General features: G+C 29.8%; 2 protein-coding genes across 4 annotated transcripts; both read left to right on the forward strand.

Annotated features, from left to right (window-relative positions):
- The first annotated feature begins 1,660 nt into the window (after positions 1-1,660).
- On the forward strand, positions 1,661-9,183 carry LOC129905611 (uncharacterized). Of its 3 annotated transcripts, XR_008770623.1 has the most exons (8): positions 2,042-2,229; positions 2,300-2,424; positions 2,777-2,885; positions 3,536-3,660; positions 4,370-4,494; positions 8,162-8,449; positions 8,882-9,012; positions 9,071-9,183. XR_008770623.1 is itself a non-coding variant. In XM_055981139.1 (3 exons), the coding sequence occupies exon 1, from the start codon at positions 5,717-5,719 to the stop codon at positions 8,159-8,161; it is 2,445 nt and encodes an 814-aa protein (XP_055837114.1). In that variant the 5' UTR covers positions 4,691-5,716; the 3' UTR covers positions 8,162-8,449; positions 8,882-9,012; positions 9,071-9,183. The 3 variants fall into 3 exon arrangements, 1 of the variants encoding a protein (XP_055837114.1); XR_008770624.1 differs by lacking the exons at positions 2,042-2,229; positions 2,300-2,424; positions 8,162-8,449 and adding an exon at positions 1,661-2,021; XM_055981139.1 differs by lacking the exons at positions 2,042-2,229; positions 2,300-2,424; positions 2,777-2,885; positions 3,536-3,660; positions 4,370-4,494 and having other exon boundaries at positions 4,691-8,449.
- Positions 9,184-10,847: 1,664 nt separating this feature from the next.
- On the forward strand, positions 10,848-12,354 carry LOC129905613 (uncharacterized). The gene is made up of 4 exons (XM_055981140.1): positions 10,848-10,947; positions 11,005-11,370; positions 11,630-11,795; positions 11,894-12,354. The coding sequence occupies exons 1-4, from the start codon at positions 10,882-10,884 to the stop codon at positions 12,352-12,354; spliced, it is 1,059 nt and encodes a 352-aa protein (XP_055837115.1). The 5' UTR covers positions 10,848-10,881.
- Positions 12,355-12,577: the final 223 nt, after the last annotated feature.

Raw genomic sequence — 12,577 nt, forward strand, 5'->3', positions numbered from 1 at the left:
GCCTTAGTCCTAAGGTAAATTTTCGCTTTTTACCTAGGGCCTAAGGTGATTTTGTGTTAGATTTTTGGAATTGCCTTAGGCCTAAGGTAAATTCGTTCTCAGATCCCGTTAGAAAGCGTGCTTGAACATCATTCACTTCGTAAATTCATGGCGTGCAGTTCAATTTAGTGCTAAGAAATATTTAACGTGTAAAAATTGTTTTAAAAAGTGAATTATAATATCAATAACCAAGGAAAAACAAAGAAAAGAAGACATAAATACTGTGAACCAGTTAATTAAAACAAGCGTTTTGGAAAATATATCAAAGTAAGTAAGTAAGTAAAGCAACAATCTTTTTTATACAATTTTATCATTATATATTTGCATTTTTATTTCACTCGTAGTAAAGTACTTATTCAACATTTCTTTTTTATTTATTTAATAATACAAATCGTGTGAACTACTCCATTAAATTAAATTAATCTTACAAAATAAGTTTTATTTTGGGCAAGTTTCCTTTTTTATTTGATCTTTGCTTCTGTCCATAAAGATAATTCTGTGATTTAAAATTATTACTTTGAATATTGCTTTAAAGCGGAGCGGCCGCCGCCGGCGTTCGGTGGGGTGGTGCTTCATTGTGGATTTGGGCTTCTCCAGCCACCTTCATCCTTTTATATTCAGTTATGCCCGCCAAGTAAATTGAAACCCCTTCTACGTGAAAAAAATTTACACTCAGCAACAGCGCCCGCCATGTGTATTCCAATTCTTCAACACAGAATGGATCACCACCAGCAAAGCAAACACAGCGTCATTCGGTCGCAGTGCTATAAATTTGCTGATGCTGGTCTATTGTTGATGACAATAAGACAGATAGATATTTGATAATTTTATATTAATTTAATTATTTTAATTTTGTATTCTGATACAAAATTTTTATCGGTGCTGATGGAAACATTTGATAATTCTTTAGATAATAGGGGTTTTTCTTTTTTAGTTCTGAACAGAGTCTGAACTGTCAAAAAAAAAAAATCTTATTTCTTTTTTGTTCAGAGCTTCAAAATGTGTATCTTTTTTGATCTCAAATCTGTTTCAATATTTATTCAGAACCCTCAGAACACGTTCAGTTCAGACTCTGTTCATCTCAACTAAAAAAGAAAAACCCCTAATTGAATCCGTTCAATTTGTTTCACGTTTTCCATTGGCGCGTTCATACTTGAGTCACTTTCCATAACAAAATTCTAAAAAAATAACGAAAAGCTTCAAAATACAATAAAATAAAAACTAACAAATCGACGGTTAAACTTCATAACATCGTAAGTCGAAAAATTCGAAAAAAAATGTTAATCCAAACAATTCAGAAAATTCAGAGCTATCTTTTGGTATATTCAGTTCAACAATGTTGTTTTGAACATTTTTTAGGAATGACGAAACTCAAAAGGTCGTATTGATAGATCCCATACAAAAACACAACATATTGTTTTTTTATTTCTGAAAAACTTGCAAAAACGACTTACGAGGTTATGAAGTTTAACCGTCGAAATGCTTTATTTTAAGTTCCTTTGGTATCAAAAAGTTTTAAAATATTGTCAAAAAATTAACGAATACCTTATTTTCAGTTAAATTAGTATCAAGAACTTTTAAAATACTTTCAATTGAAAGATTAACAAATAGTTTTAAAATTTGTATATCAATATCAAATGAAAAAAAACGAATAGCTAAGGAATACAATGAAACAAAAGCAACCAAGTTTGTTTGAACTCATAATTTTACTTACAAACAAAAGCTATTGCTATCTTTTAAAATATTTGTTTTCTCATTTTTCCACGAAATAAATTAATTGTTAGTTCAAGGCATTGAAATACGAACAAAAAATCCATACTATATACTCTTTAAGGCCCCACTACCACTTAGCTAGCTACAGATTTATTAACGAGTAATTAGCTGAACGCATTCATTTTTAAAGAGTTCAACTTTTCATTTAGTTTGACGTTTACAACTCAAAAAGCCAAAGCCAAATTTTAATTGTGGGTGAAAACCTTAAGGTGAGTGAAATAAACTTTAAATGCATTTAAAATACAAAAAAAAAAAACTTGAAGAACACATAGAACTATATTTCAATTAATACAAACTAAGCAAAAACTGAAAAAAAAGACATACAGAACTTTATTCAAATAAAACGAAATCGAAAAAAAACTAACCAAAAAATCAAGAAGCCACGCTTGAAAATTTTAACAAAACGAAAAGAAAAAGGTATGCTTTTTACATAATTATCATTATTTTGCCATTTAAGTACTAGGCATTTATAATTTCATGCCCACAGAAAGTTTTTGTTTTCCAAAAAAGACATACTGATACCTTATCTAGATAAAACGAAATCGAAAAAAAAAACTAACCAAAAAATCAAGTGGCCACGCTTGAAAATTTTAACAAAACGAAAAGAAAAAGGTATGCTTTTTACATAATTATCAATATTTTGTCATTTAAGTACCAGGCAATTATAATTTTATGCCCACAGAAAGTTTTAGTTTTCCATTTTTTAGTGAGTGGTTTGCAGTGCAGCTTCACAAATGCCAAAGGCATTTTACATGATTATATTGAATCTTGAATCTATACATACTTATATGTTTAAATTCAATGCATTTCTGGCTAACTTTTTCAAGCTCGTTTCGCTTGTTTTCCATTAGTTACAGGCAAAAACCAATTTGACCAAGTTACTTACTAACGTGGTTCATTTTGTTCAATTTAAAAAAAACTTATTTTTTTCTTAATCTATTAAAATTGTTTCTCTTACATATAGACTCATTAAAGCCGATCAAAAATCACCAATCCTTGACGTAAAATAAGACCCAAAACAAGAGCTAATAGAAGAATCGTGAAAAAACTACAACAAGGAGTTAAAGAAAAAGGTATGATTTTCAAATTTCAAGTAATGATTAGGTATTCAAGTACTAGACATATCGCTGGCTGAGAGTTATAGGGTTGTATGTCTGCAGGGGTTTCCAAAAAAACATACAACCTTATAATTCTCGGCCAGCGATATATCTATACCGCCGGGTACAAAGGGATTAAATCACAAAGTTGTAATCATCGGGTTTTGAGCAATAAACTCTTTATTCTCTTTCATTGGACATCAAAAACATAAAGCTAGAGCAAATCATTTCTATAAAAGTAAACCGATCAGTACTGAAAACCCCTTTGTACCCAGCGGAAAAGTCATAAGAATTTGTCCACCGAAAAATACAAAGTCCAAACTCATTTTACATTATTATATTGAATCTTGAATCTATATACTTATATGTTTGAATTCAATGCGTTTCTGGCTAACTTTTTCAAGCTCGCTACGCTTGTTTTCCATTAGTTAAAGACAAAAACTTTAGAAAATAATCAAATTTTATTTGGTAGCAAAAATCGTTTCCATAGGTAGCCACCCATTGACTCAATTCGAAGACCAATTTGACCCAGTTATACTTACTTAAGTGGTTCATTTTGTTAAATTTTAAAATACTAATTTTTTTCTTATCTCTATTAAAATTGTTTCTCTATACTTTACATATAGACTCATTAAAGCCGATCAACTATTTAAAGATTACCATACCTTGACGCAAAATAAGACCCAAAACAAGAGCTGATAGAAGAAAATCAAAAAACTTCAACAACATTGGTCAGGAGTTAAAGAAAAAGGTATGATTTTCAATCAATGATTAGATTTTTAGTACTAGCCATATATTTATGCCACCGGGTACAAAGGGATTAAATCAAAAAGCTGTAATCTTCGGGTTTTGAACAATAAACTCTTTATTCTCTTTCATTGGACATCAAAAACATAAAGCTAGAGCAAATCATTTCTATAAAAGTAAACCGATCAGTACTGAAAACCCCTTTGTACCCAGCGGAAAGATCATAAGAATTGATCCACCGAAAAATTTTATATTTCAATTAATACAAACTAAGCAAAAACTCAAAAAAGACATACCTACTGATACCTTATTTAATTAAAACGAAATCGAACAAAAAAAAAACTAACCATAAAATCAAGAGGCCACGCTTAAAAATTTTAACAAAACGAAAAGAAAAAGGTATGCTTTTTACATAATTATCATTATTTTGCCATTTAAGTACCAGGCAATTATAATTTTATGCCCACAGAATGTTTTAGTTTTCCATTTTTTAGTTTTGTGAGCGGTTTGCTCTGAATTTTGAATCTATATACTTATATGTTTAAATTCAATGCGTTTCTGGCTAACTTTTTCAAGCTCGCTACGCTTGTTTTCCATGAGTTATAGACAAAAACCAATTTGACCCAGTAACTTACTTACGTGGTTCATTTTGTTAAATTTTAAACTGCCTATTTTTTTCTTAAGTCTATTAAATTTTTTTCTCTTACATATAGACTCATTAAAGCCGATCAACAATTAAAAAATCACCATTCCTTGAGGTAGAATAAGACCCAAAACAAGAGCTGATAGAAGAAAATCAAAAAACTTCAACACCATTGGTCAGGAGTTAAAGAAAAAGGTATGATTTTCAATCAATGATTAGATTTTTAGTACTAGCCATATATTTATGCCACCGGGTACAAAGGGATTAAATCAAAAAGCTGTAATCTTCGGGTTTTGAACAATAAACTCTTTATTCTCTTTCATTGAGCATCAAAACATAAAGCTAGAGCAAATCATTTCTATAAAAATAAACCGATCAGTATGTACTGAAAACCCCTTTGTACCCACGGAAATGTCATAAGAATTTGTCCACCGAAAAATTTTAATTGTTTTTTTTTACTTTTGGGAGCTGATAACTCAGCAGCTTCACAAAGTCCAAACTCATTTTACATTATTATATTGAATCTTGAATCTATATACTTTTAAAGAAACTTTGAAGAACACATAAAACTATATTTCAATTAATACAAACTAAGCAAAAACTCAAAAAAGACATACTGATACCTTATTTAAATAGAATCTTGAATCTATATACTTATATGTTTGAATTAAAGGCGTTTCTGGCTAACTTTTTCAAGCTCGCTACGCTTGTTTTTCATTAGTTACAAAGAAAAACCTTAGAAAAAACTCAAATTTAATTTGGTAGCAAAAATCGTTTCCATAGGTAGCCACCCATTGACTCTATATTTTACATTAAAGCCGATCAACTGTTTAAAAATCACCATTACTTGACGAAAAATAAGACCCAAAACAATACCCAAAGAACTTCAACAAGATTGGTCAGGAGTTAAAGAAAAAGGTATGATTTTCAATCAATGATTAGGTATTTGAGTACTAGTGATATAGAAGAATATGTCCACAGAAAGTTTTTATTGCTTTTTTAAGTTTTGTTAGCTGATTGCTTTGCACCTTAACAAAATCCAACCCCATTATACATAATGTTTTGAATTTCATATCTAAATTTGTATCTCTAACCCCTGATATATCAGAAAATAATGCTTATATGAAAAAAACGTTTATTCGTACGAATTAAAAACACATTTAACAAAACTTAGTTGAATTTGCAATCTACAATTTTATCTTTAACTTTAATCGCAATCGTTTTTTTTTGTTTAATTTAAAATTACAAACATAAGCTTGATAAATTTTGATTTGAAACAATTTTAAAGTAAAAAACTTTCTCACTTCTAATCAGCAGCTACTGAGCCAAGTTTGAAAACTTTATATACTAAATAGATTTAGTTCCGAAATAAAAAACAAAAACTATTCTTATTCATATTACAGTCAACAAGCTGAAAATGCATTGCGTTATCTGCTCAGAAGAATTTAATTGCTTAAAAAAATTATTCATGCATTTGAAAATTCTACATGGTTGTGATAAAAAAAGCAATTTGAAATGCTTTGAAAAATCATGTCAACAAATATTTAATGGATTACCTTCATATAAAAAACATTTAAGCACCCATTTGAGGAACTTAGATACAATTGAAATCGAACCACCACTAAATATGAACTCTACGCATGATAATTTAAGCACAAAAGCTGGCAATTCTTCTAGTATTTTTGAAAACATGATACAAAATAATCCTTATTCATCAAATGAACAAGAACTACCAGTATCAAATGGCAGTGCAGAAAAAATTCAAGCGCCTTTACAAAGCATTATAGAAAACAGCATACTTCAATTCGTTCTAAGTCAATACAATAACAATAATTTTTCTAGAAAAGATGCATTTACCATACAAAAAGCTGCTGAGAATTTTATTATATCACCATTGCTAGATATAGTGCTTGCCATTGAAATGTGTGAGGAAGATAAAAAAAAAATAGAGAATGTTGTTAAAGAATATAGAAAAGTTATTAATGAATTAAATACTGAGTATAAGCTTGAAAAGTTCTTAGAAAATCGAGATTTATTTAAAAAACCAAAAGAATTTGACATTAACAGAGAAATTTCTCATGTTATGAAAAACGGGCAGAGCATTTTAGAGGAAAAAGTAGAGAAGGGTATTCTTATGGACCTAAAATTTGAATTCCGAAAAATTTTTGAAAAACCAGAAAATCAAGAAGTACTTACAACTTTTTTGGATGAACATAGCAAGCCATCGAATATAAGAAATTTTATAAACGGAGAATTATGGAAACAAAAAAAAGCAATGTATGAAAATAAGAAGTTGGTACCATATTATCTGTTCACAGACGATTTCGAAGTAAATAATCCACTTGGAGCTCATAGTGGAGTTCATAAATTAACAGGAATATACTTTTCCATTCCTATATTCGAAAATTATTTTAAAGTCAGTGACATTTATCTGGCTGGCTTGATTAAGGCTCATGATATCAAAACATACGGAAATGATTTGACAATTTATAACCTTGTTCAAGAAATTATTTCTCTAGAAATTGAAGGAATTGACCTAATTCTTAATGGCCAGAAAACAACAATTTGCTTAGTAATGGGCCTAATTTTGGGAGATAATTTGGGACTTAACCAGATTCTTGAATTTAGTAAATCTTTCTCTTCTAACTACTACTGTAGGTTCTGTATAGCGCCAATTGCATCGACTAAAGTTATGTGCAAGGAAGATTCAACATTGATTAGAACTGAGGAAAATTATGATGAGAATTTATCTAAAGACTTTTCATCTACAGGAGTTTACAAAAACTCAATTTTGAATAAAATTCCTTCTTTTCATGTTGTAACTAATTTTTCCGTTGATCTTATGCATGATATTTTTGAGGGCGTTGCGCATTATAATCTGACACATGTAATACAACATTATATAAAAAACAAAGTATTTACGTTAGCTGAACTTAATGAATATAAGTTAGCATTTTCCTATGGAGATACTGAGAAAGGGAATGTCTTTAAGGATATTACTGTTCAACATTTGAAAAGAAAAAGACTGAATGCTTCAGCAAGAGAGATGTGGACATTTATTCACCATTTTCCTCTGATGATTGGTCACTTAATCCCAGTAAATGATGAAGTTTGGGAGTTCATCATTATTTTTATAAAAATGATTGATATATTGCTTTTACCACAGTGTAATGACAGCAAATTAGATGAACTTGAACATCTAATTGAAAAACACAATGAGTTATATCAAAATTTATTTGGCGATACTTTAAAACCTAAACATCACAATCTTATCCATTATCCTCGAATTATACGATATTCAGGACTTCCAAAATTTTATTGGTCATTTTTATTTGAAGCAAAACATCAAGAACTAAAATCATACAGTAGAGTTACATCCAGCCGTAAAAATATTTTACTTTCAATTGCAACGAAATTCCAATTCAAGTTCGCTTACCAAATTACTAAACCCAGGGACGATTTTCTTCAATTCTCCCATCATGATGAAATATCTTCTGTTGCTGAAAATATATCCGACCTAAGTTTCGATATATTAAATCTGAATTCAAAACATTTCGAAAAAATTGAATATCTAGGAACAGTCTATAAAAAGGGTTCTTACTTATCAATAACCAATAATTTAAATGTGATTTTTTTTATAATTACACGTATAATCATTTTAGATGCAAATAGAAAAATATACATGCTTTGCCAGGAAATACCAACAATATTTAACGATCATTATATGTCATTTGAAAAAATTAAGCCAAAAGAAGAAAAATTTATATTAAAATCAATTACAGCATTTGATGGACCACCGGTCCATTCTCATAAGATTCTTTATGCTGGTGAATTCATTCGCAAAAAACACTTTTTTTCATAGAAAACAACGACTTCAAAATGGATGCTGAATTACCAAGTAGTGAACTTGTTGATGGAAGTGACGTCGAAGTGAATCTTCAATCTGAACAAAGTTCAATAATTTATATGAACGAAAAAGGCGAATTATCATTAGTCAATCCCAATGATCCAAACCAATTAAACAGGGTTGAAGTTACAGTTCAAAATATCATTCCTCAAAAAGACGCTGAAACAAACGATGATGACTTAGAATTAGCCAATCTACTCATGTCGTGGGAACTCTATGACCAACTTTACAAATTTCTTAAAGGTTAAATCTCTTTTTTTATTTTATAGCCTGTTTCGACTTGAGCTGAAAAGGGATAATTTCGCAAATCGTCGCCGTTCAATGAAAACTCCCTAAGTCCATTTTTCGTTTATGGAGAAATTGCATTAGAAATTGGTTATCCAATATTAAAGATCCAAAAATGATTTAAGCTGAGTGTTTCTTTGCATTTTGGTAAAATAATTTTTTTTATAGAATTGAAAAATTAAGCTTCCGTTATTGGTTAACTTGAAAAATTTAATAAAAATCGAAAGTTACTTAGGGAGTTTTCATTGAACGGCGACGAAATGATCTCATTTCGGATGTTAAATTTTTTTAAAGTAAATTATCTCATTTGGAAACTCATTTTATAGAAATCATTTGCTCTGGTCGAAACAGGCTATTAGAAATCTAACCCAAAATACTTGTATTTGACAGACAAGAAAATCAACATTGAGGGGTTGAAATGCATGAAGGAAAGACATATCGACCAAATATTCTTGGAATTCCCAGACTTCAACACAAAAATGATCTTCGAGTCTAAATTAGGAATTTGGCAAAACGAAAATGTAAGCAAAACTTACTTTTCCAAATATGCATTCAGTTTAATTTTTCTTTTTTAAACAGGGAGTTTTTACTGTGAGTCCGAGGCCCGTTAATAAATTGACCAATCAACACTCAGTAGAATCGTGGGTTAACACTTTGAGTAGTCCATCGCCAACAAGTAGTTCATCGGATTCTGATACCAGGTATATAATATAGATGGCAAAAAAAAAAAAAAATTTAATTTATTTTAATACATATAGATATAATTGTTTAATATTTTAATAAATAGACTAGGATATTCAAATTATGACATCTTGCACTCATTTAATAGATACAAAAGAGATCAGAACGAACATTTTTTTTTTTAAACCTAGAATGATAATCACATTTTTATATGTCTCAGAGAACGGAGATTATCTTTCTAGGGTTTCCAGGGATTTTATTTAGAAAATAATTTAAATATTGGCTATGCAACTCTGTTACATGGAGTGTTGCCTCCATCATCGCAGCAGTTTAATGGTAAATTGAAGAAATTTACAATTGAAGATTCAAGATCTTCTTTCACTCTGGAAGTGGAATATGCAGGCCAGGTCGAACCTATGCTAAAAATAAAAAGGGAGGAATGTTTAAAATCGAAAACAAAACTTCAGCCCCTAATAATTGTTGTTGGTGAGAGATTTCATTATAATAATTTTTATGTGTCCTTGGACAATATTATGTTTAAATTAGATACTTATTTGGACTGCATTATTTTTTATTTAAAGCTTGTTTATGTATTAAAAATATTCAATACCTTCCACAGTGTTTTTCGGTATGGGTTTTTATACAAATATTTTTCTTTAATATTCAAGACGGTAAAAAAATACCTTCTGTTTCCACTTTATTAAATGATATCAATGCATTAATTAATTAAATCATATCAATGGTAAATTGAAGAAATTCACAATTGAAGATTCAAGATCTTCTTTCACTCTGGAAGTGGAATATGCAAGCCAGATTGAACCTTTGCTTAGAATAAAACGGGAGGAATGGTAATATTTTTTATTTAAAGCTTGTTTATGTATTAAAAATATTCAATACCTTCCACAGTGTTTTTCGGTATGGGTTTTTATACAAATATTTTTCTTTAATATTCAAGACGGTAAAAAAATACCTTCTGTTTCCACTTTATTAAATGATATCAATGCATTAATTAATTAAATCATATCAATGGTAAATTGAAGAAATTCACAATTGAAGATTCAAGATCTTCTTTCACTCTGGAAGTGGAATATGCAAGCCAGATTGAACCTTTGCTTAGAATAAAACGGGAGGAATGGTATCCTTGGACAATATTAAATTTAAATTAAATACATATTTAGACTGTATTAATTTTTATTTAAAGCTTGTATATGTATTAAATATTCAATACCCTCCACAGTGTTTATTTTATGCCACGTATTCTTATTCAAAAACATTTTTTCTTCAATATTCAAGACGGTACAAAATTCCTTTTTTAAATTCATTAGTACTTTAAATGATTTACGTTATCAGTAACTCTATTTGAAAAAATTTTTTTTGAATGCAATTTGATTGTATGAAATCCTTCATCATCAAAGCATTTAAAAAACTGACTGTTCAAAAAAGATTTTTCACTTTCGAAGCGCCAGCCAAATATAACCCATCCTGCAAAGGAAAAGAAAAAATGTTTTAAAATCGAATATGAAACTTTAGTAGTAATGAGTGAAAAATCGATTATTTAATTTTAGGTAACTGTACTAGAAATTTTGAAGAAAACAGAACAGGGCAGAGCAATTTTAGAATCCTATCGCCTCAAAAATTGTTTGACTCCAGAGGATCGAACAAATTTGGTCCACAAAATTGTCCAATATTTTACTGAAAATAAAAAGAAAATGACGGTTAAGAGGTGTGAAATCTTGGCAGAGGAAATCGTAAAAATTTTTCCTACAGAAAACTTGGTTGGTTTTTTGGGGGTTCAAACTAAATTCGCTTTATATTATAAACTTTAATTACAGGGTTCGTACTTTGTTCGAGGGTTTAACAAAATCCCCCCCAAGGGTAAACTGTACGACCGATATAGAGGACAACGAAGATCTCTAAAGCAGCTCTATAAAACTGATCCCACGTCATCAAAGAAAGTTAAACTGGCAGAAGTGGAAGATAATTCCAAAGAGGATTGTGATGAAGAACCAATAAACGAGACCGAGATGCAAAGGGTTTGCGACGAGCTGAAACAAAACCGGGACTGGGAAACAGTTACTAAACAATGGAAACAAACTATGCCATTCAGGAGGGATATGATTTCCCAAAGCTCTGACATTGACCTCCACACAGTCCTTCAGGAGTGGCCGCTTTACAAATATTCACGAGCGCCAGAACTGGTAAGAACATTCGTTTTTAATAGGTTTTTATAAGATCAAAAAGCGTAGAGCGCATTTTGTTAAAGCGCTCGACGCTTTCTGATGTAACCATTTTTGATATAAGCCAATTAAATTAGGATAAAAGAGTATTTTCAGTTATATAAACTGTGTATATATTTTATATCACTAAAAAATTTCTTCAACTTTAATTAATTACATTGATGTACACAATATCTATAATCTTCTACATAATAGTATGTTTTATTCTGTCTATTAACAGATTGCCATGGATTACAATTTTATAAAACCGAATAATGGGTTCGACTTCACCAAATGGGAACAATTTTCGAAAATAGCCCTAGAATTGTTCACAGCGAGGATCAAGTGCAGCGCTCTTAAATCATTCCTCAATGAATTCAGGGAGAATATTGACGACCTTGACATAGGTAGAACCTTGTTTTTATTTAAACTCTTTTTTTTTAAATTCTGTTTTATTTTAATTTTTTAATTATTTTTTACTTATGACGTATTAATTTATTTTCAGATAACGTCAATATTGGCTATGCAACTCTGTTACATGGAGTGTTGCCTCCATCATCGCAGCAGTTTAATGGTAAATTGAAGAAATTTACAATTGAAGATTCAAAATCATCTTTCACTCTGGAAGTGGAATGTGCAGGCCAGGTCGAACCTATGCTAAAAATAAAAAGGGAGGAATGTTTAAAATCGAAAACAAAACTTCAGCCCCTAATAATTGTTGTTGGTGAGAGATTTCATTATAATAATTTTTATGTGTCCTTGGACAATATTATGTTTAAATTAGATACTTATTTGGACTGCATTATTTTTTATTTAAAGCTCGTTTATGTATTAAATATTCAATACCCTCCACAGTGTTTTTCGGTATGGGTTTTTATACAAATGTTTTTCTTTAATATTCAAGACGGTAAAAAAATACCTTCTGTTTCAACTTTACTAAATGATATAAATGCATTAATTAATTAAATTATATCAATGTATTATTTTGTACAGTCCATGTTCTACATATACAGTACTGGACAAAATAAAATACGCACTATCCGAACTTTCACATTTATGCTATTCTCGCTCCCCAAGTTATCAATAAAATAATCTTTAGTGAGAACTTAAATTAAGAACTTAAATTATTTTCTCTCTCGTTTCAAGCATTTTTTACATTATTTCGACAGAACCGTATAAGGATAGTATT

The sequence above is a fragment of the Episyrphus balteatus genome, chromosome 1 (genome assembly GCF_945859705.1).
Source record: "Episyrphus balteatus chromosome 1, idEpiBalt1.1, whole genome shotgun sequence".
Classification (NCBI taxonomy): domain Eukaryota; kingdom Metazoa; phylum Arthropoda; class Insecta; order Diptera; family Syrphidae; genus Episyrphus; species Episyrphus balteatus.

Coding starts and splice junctions, on each gene's coding strand:
- LOC129905613 (XM_055981140.1), top strand. CDS start 10,882: ATGACGGTTAAGAGGTGTGAAATCTTGGCAGAGGAAATCGTAAAAATT. Junction 11,371..11,629: donor ATTCACGAGCGCCAGAACTG/GTAAGAACATTC, acceptor GTCTATTAACAG/ATTGCCATGGATTACAATTT. Junction 11,796..11,893: donor TATTGACGACCTTGACATAG/GTAGAACCTTGT, acceptor ATTTATTTTCAG/ATAACGTCAATATTGGCTAT.
- LOC129905611 (XM_055981139.1), top strand. CDS start 5,717: ATGCATTGCGTTATCTGCTCAGAAGAATTTAATTGCTTAAAAAAATTA.